The 14,824-nt window shown below is 42.5% G+C and overlaps 1 protein-coding gene across 7 annotated transcripts in view; it reads left to right on the top strand.

Moving 5' to 3' along the window:
* The window catches only part of ttc7a (tetratricopeptide repeat domain 7A), a 43,013-nt gene that overhangs the window by 8,725 nt on the left and 19,464 nt on the right, over positions 1-14,824 (top strand). For 6 of the 7 annotated variants that reach the window (XM_058064001.1, XM_058064002.1, XM_058064008.1 and 3 more), the window contains 8 exons: positions 2,393-2,456; positions 2,531-2,668; positions 4,561-4,644; positions 6,121-6,225; positions 7,001-7,118; positions 8,797-8,854; positions 9,048-9,120; positions 10,847-11,007. In XM_058064001.1, coding sequence (XP_057919984.1) covers positions 2,393-2,456; positions 2,531-2,668; positions 4,561-4,644; positions 6,121-6,225; positions 7,001-7,118; positions 8,797-8,854; positions 9,048-9,120; positions 10,847-11,007 — 801 coding nt within the window. The remainder of the gene's footprint in view (positions 1-2,392; positions 2,457-2,530; positions 2,669-4,560; positions 4,645-6,120; positions 6,226-7,000; positions 7,119-8,796; positions 8,855-9,047; positions 9,121-10,846; positions 11,008-14,824) is intronic. The other variant, XM_058064006.1, reaches the window with a different exon arrangement.

The following is a 14,824-nucleotide window of genomic DNA, read 5'->3' as shown; positions in this document are numbered from 1 at the left end:
GGCTGTGTCAGGTCTGCTGAGGGGGTGCCAATCTTGGGTCCCTTCGACCCGGCCGGCTGGGGGTTCCTCCCTCTGATGTGGGGGTCCGCCCGTCTGTCGGAGTCGGGGGGGCCCGGGTGCTGGTCCCCCCGATGGCACGGCCTTTAGCTCCTCCCGGTGTGGACGGCCCCCAAAGGTCCTCAGTGCCATGCCATGTCTCCATACTGTGCGTGATTGTGTGTGTGTGTCTAGTATGCAGGGTGGGAGGGAGGGGCTTTCTTAGTAATTGTTTTTCCTTTTAATTCTGTAAAGCACTTTGTGTTGCATGTCTTTGCAGGAAAAGTGCTCTACAAATAAAGTTGATTTGATATGTGAGCAAATACTTTTGGTGGTATAGAGTAGCACAGAGGTAGGGAACCTATGGCTCGGGAGCCAGGTAGGGCTCTTTTGATGACTGTATCTGGCTCTCAAGCATTTACCACAATAAATGTCAAGTTCCCTTTGGTTTCATACAATCCCCACTTGAAGGGGATGAGCCATCTACCCAGAGATGTAGGAAGCGTATTCACTCAAATAAGCGGCTTGTCCTGTTTTGCATCTTTTATTTTCATTTGCAATTTAGGGTGCAGTTTGCCACTTGAAATTAGGTGAAAAACCTTTCAATAAAAAAAAAGAAAGAAAAAGGAACACATTTAAATTATGTGCAAAGTCACAAATCCCATGCCTTACAAATTACTGCAATAGAGAATAAGCAAATTAAGCTTTAATACAATACCAGGTAAGCATGAATCAGGTATGAATTCCACCACTTCCCATATATTTATTGCTGTTTTTATTTATATATTATATATATATATATTTTAATGTGTTCTTAAATTATTACCAATTATAATAAATAAATAAAATTCAGTTAGCTTTCAAATCACATTTCCAAACCAAAGTGAAATAAACGTACTTAATACATACCCAACACTATAAGCTAACTATTTACACCCGTCACAATTTCAACCACATTAAATCAAGTTAGCCACGATGCCAGCAAGCGTTTAACTCAACAATCAGTGCACGTGAGCATCAAACAGTGACAAGCCACGCACTAGACGCCGTGGCTAAGCTATCGTTAGCACAGCTTCTTCACATTGACACAGTTTGGCGTCTTACCGGCTGCCTCTCTGGTGTTTGTAGATGCTCTGATTTGTGTGGGCGACTTACAACGATAGATAAACAGTCTCTGCCTGGTGCTGCTGCTTGTCTGCTTCACCTGCGCTGGTGTGCGCCACTTATTCCGGTCCGGCCGCGATTGATGTCACGAAGGTTCCTCCTCCCATTTTTGCTGACGTGTCTAAATCTCAAGTTTGACTTAACAATAAAAATATGCTAACATTTGCTAACATTTTAAAGTAAACATCACAGAAATTACTGTTAAAAATAATATTAAAAATCAACAACTTTCTTATGCATTTTAATCCATCCATCTATTTTCTACTGCAATACGGCCGACCATATCTATCTTTCCTGATGATATTTTCCAGGTCAAACACCAAAACTCGATTATTACTGGGTAATGCGGTAGTCTACCTCGGTCATTGAGATGTCAACATGTAAATGTAAACTTTCCTCCTTTAGTCAAATAGTCACCTAGCTAAAGCTGCAGAACCAAGCCTTCTGGCAAAGATGGCCAAAAGAATGAAATATACTGAGTATGGTGCAAAACCATGCAGCAGCAGAAGTTTCATTAATGGCAGCAAGTATTTGATTTATTATTGGACACTGCGCTGCTCACAAAAGTATGCTGGCCACACCCCATTGGCGTGGGGTAGTGTGCCTGGTCTACGTAATTAGAGCCCATTATATCTAAAACTGTTGGTCTTACATAAAAATGCACACATTTTATTGCATTCAATGTTTAAAAAAATGTATATGGCTCTCACAGATACACATTTTAAAATATCTGGTCTTCATGGCTCTTGTAGCCAAAAAGGTTCCCGACCCCTGGAGTAGCAGGTCAACATGCTCATTCTCAGGAAAACACTGCCCTCTCGCGTGTTGATAGAGAATTGCAAGTCATCATTCCCTATTAAAATCCCACTACAAATGTCCCATTCCACCCATAGTCACAGCCTGACATGCTGCTTTTAAAAGATCCCAATGATATCTGCTAAACATGGCCCCTAAAAGGAAGGTGAAGAAAGTGTGTGTGTGTGTGTGTGTGTGTGTGTGTGCATATGCATGAGTGTGAGATGATACTCCAAGGATGGTCTGTGTTGGATTACACACCAGGTGAGTCCGAAACATGACACCCCCGGGCAAAGTGGCACACTTCCTGCGAAGCCTTAATAAGTCCATGATACGTGCGTTGACGAGATGAAGACAGCCTCCCAATCGTGGTTTGTGTCTCTTGTTTTCAATTCAGTTGCTTCTGTCCCCAGGACGTAGTAGAAGAGGCCGTGTTGCTGCTTCTCATCACCGAGTCCATGGTGAGACATAAACACGCACATTTACTCCTCTTTATCACTCTAAACATCTTTTTTTTTTTTTTTTGTCCATACAGGCCAGTGGTGATGCGGTCATCAGCCGGCAGCCAGACCAGGCTGAGGCACGCCAGGCCACCATGCAGGATTCGGTCTCGGTGTACGACTTGCTCACTGTTGGCATGGCCAGGAGGGGGCAGTACACCATGTTGTCTGAGGTGGGTGAAACGCACTCGCCACCATGCTGCTGGTCTGGGTGGTGTGGAGCAAATGAGTGAGAAATGTGTTCAAAACATTTGAATGATCGCCCCTATCAACCGGATATAATATTTAATAATATTCTGTATTTGTTTTTTAACTCATTCGCTATCCAAGTATTTTTTTTTTAACCCGACCCCTCGCTGTATAAGTGAAATGAAGTTTATAGAATTTACAGAAAGTGCAATATTTATTGAAATAAAAGTAGGCAGGTGCAAAAAATTGTTATATTGGTTTGAATACCTTTAATACTAATTATTGGAATACATAATTTGCTCATTGACCCTTGACCTGCATACACAAGTGAAGCCAATCATGAGAAAGGGTATTTAAGGTGGCCGATTGATTGCAAGTCGCATCTTCTCTGAGTAGAAACATGGTAGCCTCAAAACAACTGTCAAATGACCGGAAAGCAAATATTGTTCAACATCACGGTGTAGGGGAAGGATACAAAAAGTTAGGTCATATTTTTCAGGTTCCACTCTGAGGAACATAGTGAGGCAATGGAAGACCACAGACTCGGTTCTAGTTAAGGCCCGGAGTGGCAGGCCCTCCAGTCAGTATCAGATTCTTTTCCAACGATGTTCAAGAATCGGTGACAAAGAGACTTCCAACAACACAATGACCATAAACGCTGCTCAAATTCTACTAAGGGATTCTTTCAAAGAACACTTGACTTAACAGCACTAAATTCATTACACAGCAACTTAATACTTACTTAATACAAACATGTCCCACTATGACTGCAAAATAAAAAAAACTTTGGCATTTTAACGTTTTCCCATAAGGCATTGTGTATGAGCAACATATTAATTGGAGCACTGCAATGACGTCAGCTTCCCTCTCTTTGCTTTGGGCTCTGGGTCCTCTGGCTCCTTGTGGTGGACAGAAGCAGCATTGCAGCCATTTTCTGTTCTGCATGTAAAAGTGTGGTAATGGTTTTATTTCATTTGAACATGCATCAGATTACAATTGAGTGCATCCCATAATCAGTTCCCAGTTCCACATATCCAAAAGGAGTAGGAAGAAGCAAAGCTTATTAAATCCTACCCCTCCATCTGGTACTTTTACAATCAGTAACTGTTACATTTGTTCACTTCCTGCTTTCCATAATACAGTTTACTTTTACAATCAGTAACTTTCATTTGTTCACTTCCTGCTTTCCAGAATACAGTTTTTTTTAATAGCTTTCTGAGTAATAGCTTTCTCAAACAAAATACATTATGGGAACACTTTTAAATGTTTTTTTATTTAAAACTTGTATTGATACATGTTTCAATATTTCTGAGGTGTAACATTTAAGTGTTAGTCGCTGTGTGATGAATTTAAAGCTGTTTATAAGATGAAACCGTGAGTCAGACTGTTATATTGAGTAATGACCTCCAGCATAAACCGAGGATCACTCGTGTTTTTTTTTTCTTTTTCTGCACCTTGAGCTGTCAATTGAGTTTGTAATAGTTTTCCTGCGAAAATGAAAATATCAGACGGACCTTTTCTGCTGTCTAGCTGACTGACAACATCTGGCTGAGCCGCACTCCCTTGCTCTCCTCCTCATCCACACACCCATCAATCACATCATTATGTATTGAAATAGTGCAGAGTGGGTAGCGATGGTGACTGACATTTCATTTCAAGAAAGAAAAATCTGCCAAAGCAGAGAAGCCGCCAGATTTAGCAACCCTATAAATGTGATAAAAAGGTTCATAATCCTAATCTTATTAAAAGGACTTTTGTGACATAAGTACGCAGAGCATGCCTTTACCGGTACTTACACGTCAGCAGTTTTTTTTTAAACATTATTGAACAAGTATTAAAACAAGTGATGTCACTAGTCTGTGCTTCATCCTTGCAGTGTCTGGAACGAGCAATGAGGTTTTCATTCAACGAGTTCCACCTCTGGCACCAGCTGGGCTTGTCACTCATGGCGTCTGGGAAGGTGAGGTCATTTCCCCTTAAATGCTCAAATAATTTGCATAAACTGTCTTGGAATATTGATTTTGATTAGGAAATGGTGTAGAACATCATTGTCATTTTGACATAACTTGAATAAGTACAGGTTATGACTAGCAAAATGGTTGCTTCTGTGTTTCTGTCTCCTTCAGTGTGTGTGAGACGGAAAAAAATTGATCTGGGTTCCACTAAAAAAAGTGACACTGCAGATCAATGAGGGTTCTAGAAATAGCCTGATCCCAAGAAAGAGAAGGGGCCCCGTCAGTGTCGTCAGTTCCGCTTCTATTTAGTGCCAGACTGTAATTTGCATATCATCTATTATTGACCTGGCCTACATTTATTGAGTAATTATGGTAATGGTTTTATTTCATTTGAACATGCATCAGATTACAATTGAGTGCATCCCATAATCAGTTCCCAGTTCCACATGTCCAAAAGGAGTAGGAAGAAGCAAAGCTTATTAAATCCTACCCCTCCATCTGGTACTTTTACGATCAGTAAGTGTTACATTTGTTCACTTCCTGCTTTCCCAATATCGTTTAAGGTTTTTTTTTGTTTTTTTTTATTTTATTTTTGTCCCGTACCAAAGTAGGAGGTGATATGACCATCCAATGACATAATGGGTACCATAGTAACTGTCAATATAGTGATATATATAGCCCTCTCTCTCTAAAAATATATATAGCTGGTTTTGTTCACTTCCTGCTTTCCATAATACAGTTTGAGGTTTTTTTTTTTTTTTAATAATGTACCTCGTACCGAAGTACAAGGTGATATGACCCTACAATGACATAATGGGTACCATAGTAACTGTCAATATAGTGATGTATATGTATATAGTATATGTATGTATATGTATGTATGTGTATATGTATATATATGTGTATGTATGTATGTGTATGTATATGTATATATATATATGTCTATATGTGTATATATATGTGTGTATATGTATATATATATATATATGTATGTGTGTATGTATGTGTATATATATGTATGTGTGTATGTATGTGTATATATGTATGTGTGTATGTATGTGTATATATATGTATGTGTGTATGTATATGTATATATATGTATGTGTATATGTATATGTATGTATGTGTGTATGTATATGTATATGTATGTATGTGTGTATGTATGTGTATATATGTGTATATGTATGTGTGTGTGTGTGTATATATATATATGTGTATATATACTATAGCACAGCACGAGTAGTTTTAATAGTAGTTTAATTATATTAGTTAAATTGGTTGAACAATGCTGATCCTATGAATTATTGATGTATTTTAAGCTACATGATGGCAGACTGTTGCATATACTGCAGATCCCCACTTTTCACAGTGTTACGTCCGGGACCACCAGCGCTAAATAGGCTCCATTTTACCCAAAATCTGCACATTCGTCAATGTCCATTGTACATGACTGACCGTGTGTGTGTGTGTGTGTGTTTCAGGTTGTCGGTGCCGTGTCTGTTTTGAAAGAATGTGCCAGGATGAGACCGGAGGACCCGTCGTTGCCGCTGTTGGCTGCCAAAGTTTGCATCAGTCAGCTGCACTGGGTAAAAAAAAAAAAAAACAGTCAACAAGTGAATGCTATGAACTTGAATTCCTGCAAAGAACAAACTCAAAGGGTCACTATTTTTCATTCTTTTTCAAATCATGTTGTTAGCATATTCCTGGTGTTGCCAAGGTTATCATGACATTCAGACAGATGCACGTGGCCAGAATCCCGGGCAGCTTGCACGGTCCTGCTGTTCGTGACCTAGACAAGCTCCGGAAAGTCACATCCACGGTGGCATTTTGGGATGGGCGAGAGAGAGAGAGAGAGAGAGAGAGAGAGAATGAACAAGGGCGAGATAGAAAGCTACAGAGAAAAGGACCGGATTAGAAAAGACGAGTTAACAGGGGTGAGTATGGAGAGCACATCTGGCAGTGGCTGGAGATCATGCTCGGCCGGAGAGACAGTAAGGAGCTTAGGGTCTTAATCACAATGGGACTCAATGGTCATTGCACGGTGGTGCATTAGGTAAATGGGCCACCATTATCCCACACGCACTGGAGAGTCTGGACTGTTGTGCAGACGCCGCTGACAAAATTCCCAATGTTTTGGTGTGTCGATGCGTGCCGGACAGCACCGCAATCGCAGCACTTAAAATCTGATCCTATGACATCACCGTGTAATTCCTGAAAAGCAGTTTTGTGCTGAGGTCCTAATCCCGACTCTTCCTTTGTTCTTAACACTTCACTTTATCGCCACTTTTCTACTTTCATACGTGCTGTGATCCACACTCTGCTCTGTTAGCTCCATGAGCTAACTGTGTGTTTGTGTCGCAGTTCTCAGAAGCAGAGGCTTTGTCCCAAAGCGTTGTGTCGATGGGAGAAGGAGCTGGAGAATTTCTTCCTCGGGCCTACCTAGCTTTGGGACTCTCCTACAGTCTGCAGGCTTCGGATGGTAACAATCCACAAACATTACTGATTGGGAATATTCTCCCCGTGCATGCATGGGTTTTCTCCGGGTACTCCGATTTCCTCCCACATTCCAAAAACACGGCGACTCTAAATTGTCCGTAGGTATGAATGTGGGTATACCCCGCCTCACGCCCGTAGACAGCTGGGATAGGCTCCAGCACCCTCGCAACCCTTTTATCTTTTACTGTAAGTGTTTCTGCCATATAGAGGATCTTTGAGTAGTGTTTTTCTCCAGTAGGTCTTTAGGCAATAGGCTTTTTAACATTTCTAGAGCCCTCTAGACATGAAGTAGCACCCCTATAGTCACCTTTACACTCCTATTACCCAATATAGTCGACATACGAGACAGTAAGTACCAAGCGTAGAAAACCTGTTTGCCACTTTCTAAATTGTCTTTTTAACATTTTTAGAGCCCTCTAGACATGAAATAACATCCCTATAGTCACCCTTACACTCCTATTACCCAATATAGTCGACATAACAAGAGACAGTAAGAAGTACCAAGCGTAGAAAATCTGTTTACCACCTTCTAAATAAGCTTTTTAACATTTCTAGAGCCCTCTAAACATGAAATAACACCCCTATAGTCACCCTTACACTCCTATTACCCAATATAGTCGACATAATAAGAGATAGTAAGAAGTATTACGTGTAGAAAATCTGTTTGCCACCTTCTAAATTGGCTTTTTAACATTTTTAGAGCCCTCTAGACATGAAATAACACCCCTATAGTCACCCTTACACTCCTATTACCCAATATAGTCGACATAACAAGAGACAGTAAGAAGTACCAAGCGTAGAAAATCTGTTTACCACCTTCTAAATAAGCTTTTTAACATTTCTAGAGCCCTCTAAACATGAAATAACACCCCTATAGTCACCCTTACACTCCTATTACCCAATATAGTCGACATAATAAGAGATAGAAGTATTACGTGTAGAAAACCTGTTTACCACCTTCTAAATTGGCTTTTTAACATTTTTAGAGGCCTCTAGACATGAAGTAACACCCCTATAGTCACCTTTTCACTCCTATTACCCAATATAGTAGACATAATAAGAGATAGTGAGAAGTATTATTATTATTATATTTGTGATTTTATAAATATTTATTTTCATTTAACCACAAAACGGCATGATTTTATGGATAGATTATTTTAAAAAATTGTAATTTATTCCTCCCACATTCCAAAAACATGCTAGGTTAATTAGCGACTCCAAATTGTCCATAGGTTTGAATGTGAGTGTGAATGGTTGTTTGTCTATATGTGCCCTGTGATTGGCTGTACCCCGCCTCTCACTCTAAGACAGCTGGGGTAGGCTCCAGCACCCCCGCAACCCTTTTAAGACGATTTAAGATTTAAGACGTAAAATTCAAACTTAAAAAAAAGAACACGTTTCTTGCTGCAGTAGGGAGAATTATAGATAGGTAGATACTTTATTAATATCCAAGCAACATTCACATTATCCATTTGCTCTGAAAAAAAAAATGATCATAATGAACTTAATACTCTTATACCCTCCATGAACAGCAGATGGGAGACTATTTGTGTAACTGAGGGTGCCAATACAGTATACGTATATCTACATGGAAGCAACATGTGTATTGTATGTGCTAACAGTAAAGTAAATAACCTGCTGATTCTGTCGTTCATCCTCAGCCTCCCTGAAAGAAGATCGGAACGAGTACAACAAAAAATCACTACGGATTCTGAGAAAGTACGTTCCGGTTACTCCCGTCATATGTTGCGTAACTTCTCATGCTGTTGATTTTAGTACGTCTTCCTTTCGTTTTGTCAGGTCAGGGTGGATTTCAGTTATTTTATTTTAAAGACCTGCACAATTGGTTGGAGTGCAATGCAGTTTTTGGCACAGTTTTTTTTTTTTTATGGCTTCATCTATTTCTCTGCAGGGCTCACTCATTGGACCCGCTGGATGCTCACATTGCCATGTGCCTGGCTCTCCAGCTAGCTCTCGTACGCCAGGTGAACACACACACACACCTCAATGTTTGCTCATGGGCATTCAGGGAGTCCTTACAGTGATTCTCCCACATTCATTCATTCATTTTCTACCGCATTTCCTCACGAGGGTCACGGGGGTGCTGGAGCCTATCCCAGCTGTCTTTGTGCGAGAGGCGGGGTACACCCTGGACTGGTGGCCAGCCAATCACAGGGCACATATAGACAAACAACCATTCACACTCACATTCATACCTATGGACAATTTGGAGTCGCTAATTGACCTAGCATGTTTTTGGAATGTGGGAGGAAACCGGAGTACCCGGAGAAAACCCACGCATGCACGGGGAGAACATGCAAACTCCACACAGAGATGCCCGAGGGTGGAATTGAACCCTGGTCTCCTAGCTGTGAGGTCTGCACACTAACCACTAGACCGCCATGCCGCGATTCTCCCACATATTGAAAGTTATTTAAATGCACATAAAGGCTGCACGGCGGACAAGCGGTTAACATGTAGGCCTCACAGCTAGGAGACCCGAGTCAATTCCACCTTCGGGCATCTCTGTGTGGAGTTTGCATGTTTTTCCCGTGCATGCGTGGGTTTTCTCCGGGTACTCCGGTTTCCTCCCACATTCCAAAAACATGCTAGGTTAATTTCTACCGCTTATCCTGCAATAGGCGGGGTACACCCTGGACTGGTGGCCAGCCAATCACAGGGCACATATAGACAAACAACCATTCACACTCACATTCATACCTATGGACAATTTGGAGTCGCTAATTAACCTAGCATGTTTTTGGAATGTGGGAGGAAACCGGAGTACCCGGAGAAAACCCACGCATGCACGGGGAGAACATGCACACTCCACACAGAGATGGCCGAGGGTGGAATCGAACCCTGGTCTCCTAGCTGTCTGCGCGCTAACCTCTCCTTTAAATGCACATAAAGGCTGCACGGCGGACAAGCGGTTAACATGTAGGCCTCACAGCTAGGAGACCCGAGTCAATTCCACCTTCGGGCGTCTCTGTGTGGAGGTTGCGTGTTTTTTCTCCGGGTACTCCGGTTTCCTCCCACATTCCAAAAACATGCTAGGTTAATTAGCCACTCCAAATTTCTACCGCTTATCCTCTTTTCCTGGACTGGTGGCCAGCCAATCACAGGGCACATATAGACAAACAACCATTCACACTCACATTTATACCTATGGACAATTTGGATGAATAAACACAAACTCGATACTTTTGCGGGCGCTGATATATTTGGAGAGGCGGCATGGCTCAACCTGAAGGTTGCAGGTTCGATCCTCCGCACTCCCCTGATCCTGTCTTGCCTTTTTGGGCATGGTACTGAACCCCCAGTTGGTCCTGATGCTGCATCTTCAATAGATAAGTGTTAAGAGCGTCAAAGCACGCTGTCAATCAAACAATCATTCAGGGGGATTATATGGTCGAATGACTCGGTATTGAATAATAGTGTCACAAGAAGGGACTAAACACACTCAACTTTCACCGGTATCACACATCATTGTTTTTTTGTTTGTTTGAACTTTATACTTTATACTTATGTTGTGTTGATGGTCCAGGTCACAAAGCTTGACCATCTCCTCTTCTCTCTGACCTTCAAGCTGTGTCCGAGTCCAGTTATTTAATATTCCACACCCGGTTCTAAACTATACCGTAGCAAAGTGGACTGTACGTTTAATGGAAACGGGACTTTAATGACCTCCTATAACGGATATGTGTGCAGGTATCGGCAGCCATGGAGCCCCTGCAGGAGGCATTATCTCTCCAAGGGGATGACTTACACTCCCTCCACCTGCTGACTCTTCTCCTCAGTGCTCAGAAGCAACACCGCCACGCCCTGGACACCTTGGAACTGGCCCTCAGCCAACACCCTGACAACTTCAAGTAAGACCCGCAACACCGTCCGACTCACTTATGCAATAGAAAACACGAAGCAATCGAACATGGGGGTGACTTTTTTTAGGGTTTGGACACGGTCTTTGAGCGAGAACGTGTCTGAGTGATTGTGAAGAGCCGTGCTGCAGTAACACTTGTCATCTTGCAGGGATAGGGTGTCTCGGCTCCGCTGCGTTGGAGGCCAGGCACACACACACACACACACACTCTCAATGCCTTATTTAGAAGTGCCAGAGTGAAGGCCTGCATTGCGGTACCTATCCCCCCCCCCCACCATACACCCCTTACCCTTTTAAACAGCAACTTTGACCCAAGCACGGGTGCTGACGTGTCTACAAAAACATGCACACCCAACATAGCCAACATAGTAACCATCCTGGATTATTGTGCTATTTCGCTTTATCAAGGTCAATTGATTAATTCTATTAAATTAACTTAAATGGTGTTCTTAAGGAAAAAATGCGGAATAATTATTCCATGTAGAGGAAGACAAGAAAGGAAGATAAGAATCAGGAACGCTTCCTTCACATAGTCTACATTGTGAAAAGTATGTTGCATCATCTCCGAGATGTTTCAAGGGCCACTAGAGCACTTCTCAGTACAGCCATTTGGGGTCACTATCGGCCTCCATCGTCCCCGGCAGGACGACCGGGAGCACATCCACATCCACATCCACATCCACATCGGGAGAGAAGGGAAAGAGAGAGTGATGATTCACAACCGCAACAAAATCGATGGAACAACACGATGAAAGACAAACATTTTAAATGAAAAACATCACAAGAGACGACTGCTTCTGGGATGAAGCTGGACTGCTTTGCCCTACACGGAAAATCCTTTTACTGTCTTCCAGCTAAAATGCACAACCACACACACACACACACACACACACACACACAAGCTTCCTCTGTGCTTCTTCACTTGACTACTTTGACCCATTTAAGTGCTCTTTTCCAGACCTACCCAATCGCATTCGCACTTTGCGGCAGGAATCCCCGTCACCTCGGTAACCATGAGGTCATATGAGCAGACGGCAACGGTTTTCGTCCCCAAGCTTTTTTTTTTTTCTTACCTGGCAGTACAAATAAATTCAGTGTGAGATTAAAAATAGATTAACTGTTTACAGAAAGGAACAGTTCAAATTGACTTGTTCCTCTCGAGGAAATATCTGACTCTATGATTTCCTCGTTAATGCTACGTTCACACCGACGCCGAATGTTGCGCTTTGAATCGGCGACGAATTCTGCGTCATTTTTCAAAAAATATCACAATCTCCTCAGATATGTTTATGCTCTGATACGCTCTGATACGAAATTTGTTCCCGCTTTAGGCGACAAATTATTTCCCGAATTGCTACGGCTACTCACGCTTTGATGCCGATTGATCGGGATTTGTTACGCTTTAAATCACGCTTTGATACGCTTTATGCTACGTTCACACCGACGCCGAATCGATGGCGAATTAAATCGGCGAGCAAAGCGGCGGCAAAGCGTAACAAAGCTTAATGAAAGCGTAAAGACCGTAATACAGCGTAAGAAAGGTTTGAGGTAATTCGGGACATTCGGCAAGAGCGCCAAAAATTTTTAAACTGTTTAAAAATTTGAGGCGATCTGTCACGAATTGCGTAAAGCGGGGAGAGCGTATTAAAGCTTATCAAAGTTTTGCTCAAAGTGTAGGAAAGCTTAACAGAGCTTGGTTCAAAGGATCAATGGATCTGCTGCATCTTTATATATTGTAGCGTCGTTACCGACGCTATGGAAATTACACGACTGCGATCGCTGACAAGCTTTTTATTGCACAACAATAATACTGGCTACTGGCGGCTGTAACCACGCCGTTGCAACCACCGCCAGCAACACAACAGTACTTCCTCCACCAGACACGCCCCCACCCCCTGGTGCATTCACAGTCACCCGGAACAGTCGGACACCCAAGAGCACAACGTCAACATGAATACGTCAGGGTCGCTACAATATGCTCTGGATCAGAGGCGGGATGCAGTCGGGATCTCGAAATTTTCCATTGCGTAACAGAGCTTAAACATATCTGAGGAGATCGTGAGATTTTTTGAAAAATGACGCCGAATTTGTCGCTGATTCAAAGCGCGACATTCGGTGTCGGTGTGAACGTAGCATTAATACTCATTGATAAGCTTTGGTGCACTTATCACGCTTTAAATAACGCTCTGATACGATTATCAAGCTCTCTTGTGCATTGATAGGCTCTGTTAAGCTCTTACGCAATGGAAAGTTTCGAGATCCCGCGTCTGATCCAGAGCATATTGTAGCGACCCTGACGTATTCATGTTGACGTTGTGCTCTTGGGTGTCCGACTGTTCCGGGTACTGTTGTGTTGCTGGTGGTGGTTGCAACGGCGTGGTTACGGCCGCCAGTAGCCAGTATTATTGTTGTGCAATAAAAAGCTTGTCAGCGATCGCAGTCGTGTCATTTCCATAGCGTCGGCAACGACGCTACAATATATAAAGATGCAGCAGATCCATTGATCCTTTGAACCAAGCTCTGTTAAGCTTTCCTACACTTTGAGCAAAACTTTGATAAGCTTTAATACGCTCTCCCCGCATTACGCAATTCGTGACAGAGCGCTTCAAATTTTTAAACAGTTTAAAAAATTTTGGCGCTCTGGCCGAATGTCCCGAATTACCTCAAACCTTTCTTACGCTGTATTACGATCTTTACGCTTTCATTAAGCTTTGTTACGCTTTGCTCGCTGATTTAGTTCGCCATCGATTCGGCGTCGGTGTGAACGTAGCATAACAAAATCATAGACAGAATCACAGAATTGGTGAATAAAAGCGGAGTTTAATGTTAAACACGGATAATGTAGAATGGAGAAGGAACGTCTGCGTATTTCCCTAGCGGCTGCGTCGTGGCTCGTAAACATGTTGAAATGGCGATACACACCGGTAAAGGAAGTCAACTCCTGCTGGACTGAGTATATTTTCACCACGTTATGTTTTACTGCTTCACGTAAGAAGTGTTTTACAATGCTCCAATGGCGGTGTGCAGGCCGTTTCGGTGAAATACTACATCATATGGCGGACATCTCCAGTTGAGTCAGGTTTGATGCTTTAAGTCTCACCGCAGATTTGCAATAAATCCTTTTGTGTAGTACTCGAACGTAGTAGTCGAACGATGCACAGTGACGCCATCTGCACTGAGGTCATGTTGTAGGTCTTTGGAGCTGGTCCGTGGGTTGACTTTGACTCTTCTCACCATTTTTTCTCGAGATTTTTCTTGGCCTGCCACTCTGGGCCTTAACTAGAACTTAGTCTGTGCTCTTCTGTTTCATCGCTATGTTCCACAGAGTGGAACCTGACAGCTGAAATCTCTGAGCTAGCTTTTTGTATCCTTCCCCTTCACCATGATGTCGAACAATCTTTGCATTCAGGTCATTTGACAGTTGTTTTGAGGCTACCATGTTGCTACTCTGATTCAGAGAAGATGCGACCTTAGATACCCTTTCTCATGATTGGCTTCACTTGTGTATGAAGGTCAAGGGTCAATTAGCTTAGCGAACAAAAGTAGTGTTCCAACAATTAGTGTTAAATGTATTCAAATGGCCCACCCTCGCCATCTCTGTGTGGAGTTGTGAGGATAAGCGGTAGAACATGAATAAATGAATGAATATTTGACAAAGGTGGGCTGCACGGTGGACGAGTGGTTAGCGTGCATGCCTCACACGCGAGGAGACCCGAGTTCAATTCCATCCTCGACCATGTCTGGCGACCAGTCCACGCTGTAACCCGCCTGAGGATAAGCGGTAGAAAATGAATATTTGAAAAAGG

Source organism: Doryrhamphus excisus, chromosome 2 (genome assembly GCF_030265055.1).
Source record: "Doryrhamphus excisus isolate RoL2022-K1 chromosome 2, RoL_Dexc_1.0, whole genome shotgun sequence".
Taxonomy (NCBI): Eukaryota; Metazoa; Chordata; class Actinopteri; order Syngnathiformes; family Syngnathidae; genus Doryrhamphus; species Doryrhamphus excisus.
This window is presented reverse-complemented; position numbering and strand designations above follow the sequence as displayed.